We start from the raw sequence: 1295 nt of genomic DNA, 5'->3' as shown, positions 1-1295 counted from the left end.
ACTTAATCACAATAAAATAATAATATAGTGATATATGAAACAACATATGTAATATATTATAATTATATCTAATTACAATATATAATAATTTAATATTACAAAATATATATAATTATATAAAATAATATTTTAACAACAACAATAATAATAATAATAATAATAATAATAATAATATAAATTACAATACACAGGCCCGGTTTCACAAACGGGGCTTAGCTTAAGCCAGAACTAGGCCTTAGTTAAATTAAAATATTTAAGCAACTTTTACAAAAATGCAAAATACAAAAATTGCATCTTGACACAGAACAATGACACAGACATATTTTAAGATATGATTTTTTCAGCTGAGACCGCTCAAACATGCATTTTAGTCTGGGACTAGCTTAAGCCTTGTCTGTGAAACCAGGGGTATATATTGCATATTGTTTATGTATATTTATGTACATACAAAATAATATGTATATAAATATTGTTGTTGCAAGGAAATTTTCCACGTAGATACACATTAACCAGAAGTTCATCAGTCTTAAGAAAAACAACTAAAAAAGCCACGTTTCAGCTTTCAAATCCCATAAATGGCCTTATTATACGACTTTGTACACGCTGATTTACTGTGGTAATGAACACCGTCACTAGCGCCGTCCACAGAGCTGTACTTCTGAACCAGAGGTATTCCTTCAGGAAAAACACAAAAGCCAAAAAGAAATTCCCTAGACGGCTGTTTGTGTGATACTCAGAAGCGTTTACATCTCATGAATAATTAAGAGGCTTATCAAGAAGCTCCGCCCACACAAGTACCTCTGGGCCGAGGGAGAGGGGAGGGGTGGGTGGGGCTCTAGAACTGAACCCGCCCCGCGGAGGGCGTCCCGTCCTCTAGGTGCCTCCGCACAGACTTCTGCCTCCTGACCTCTTGACCTCTAGGGTCGACCCCCACCTCTGTGGCGCCCCCTAGCGCCTCCCCCTCCGTCCTGCTGCGCAGAGCCTCTCCGTTGAGCAGCCGCTCGCCGCCGACCCCCGTTACACTAATCTCAGGGATGGGCCCCGTCACGCAGGAGTCAGGGGACTCTACACTGTCCTCCTGAGACTCTGAGACACACACACACACACATGGACACATGCATGACGAGAGGCTGATGAGACGCACATGGAAATCAAATCTGAAACATCAAGACAAACATAAACACTTCAAAATCATAAGATGAAAATGGACACAGATGACAATGAAATGAAACTCCTTCCCATCAAAAGCGATGCTATTTTGAATTATATTATTATCATAAAATTATTTTTAAATC

At 39.2% G+C, this 1295-nt stretch overlaps 1 protein-coding gene across 1 annotated transcript in view; it reads right to left on the bottom strand.

The window, feature by feature from the left end:
* The window catches only part of LOC107571365 (hyccin-like), a gene marked incomplete at its 5' end in the record, with an annotated part of 7800 nt that extends 6778 nt beyond the window's left edge, over positions 1–1022 (bottom strand). Inside the window, one exon of the mRNA XM_016257685.1 lies at positions 935–1022. Coding sequence (XP_016113171.1) covers positions 935–1022 — 88 coding nt within the window. The remainder of the gene's footprint in view (positions 1–934) is intronic.
* Between the last annotated feature and the right edge of the window lie 273 nt (positions 1023–1295).

Source organism: Sinocyclocheilus grahami, unplaced genomic scaffold, assembly GCF_001515645.1.
Source record: "Sinocyclocheilus grahami isolate Dianchi unplaced genomic scaffold, SAMN03320097.WGS_v1.1 scaffold1585.1, whole genome shotgun sequence".
Taxonomy (NCBI): domain Eukaryota; kingdom Metazoa; phylum Chordata; class Actinopteri; order Cypriniformes; family Cyprinidae; genus Sinocyclocheilus; species Sinocyclocheilus grahami.
This window is presented reverse-complemented; position numbering and strand designations above follow the sequence as displayed.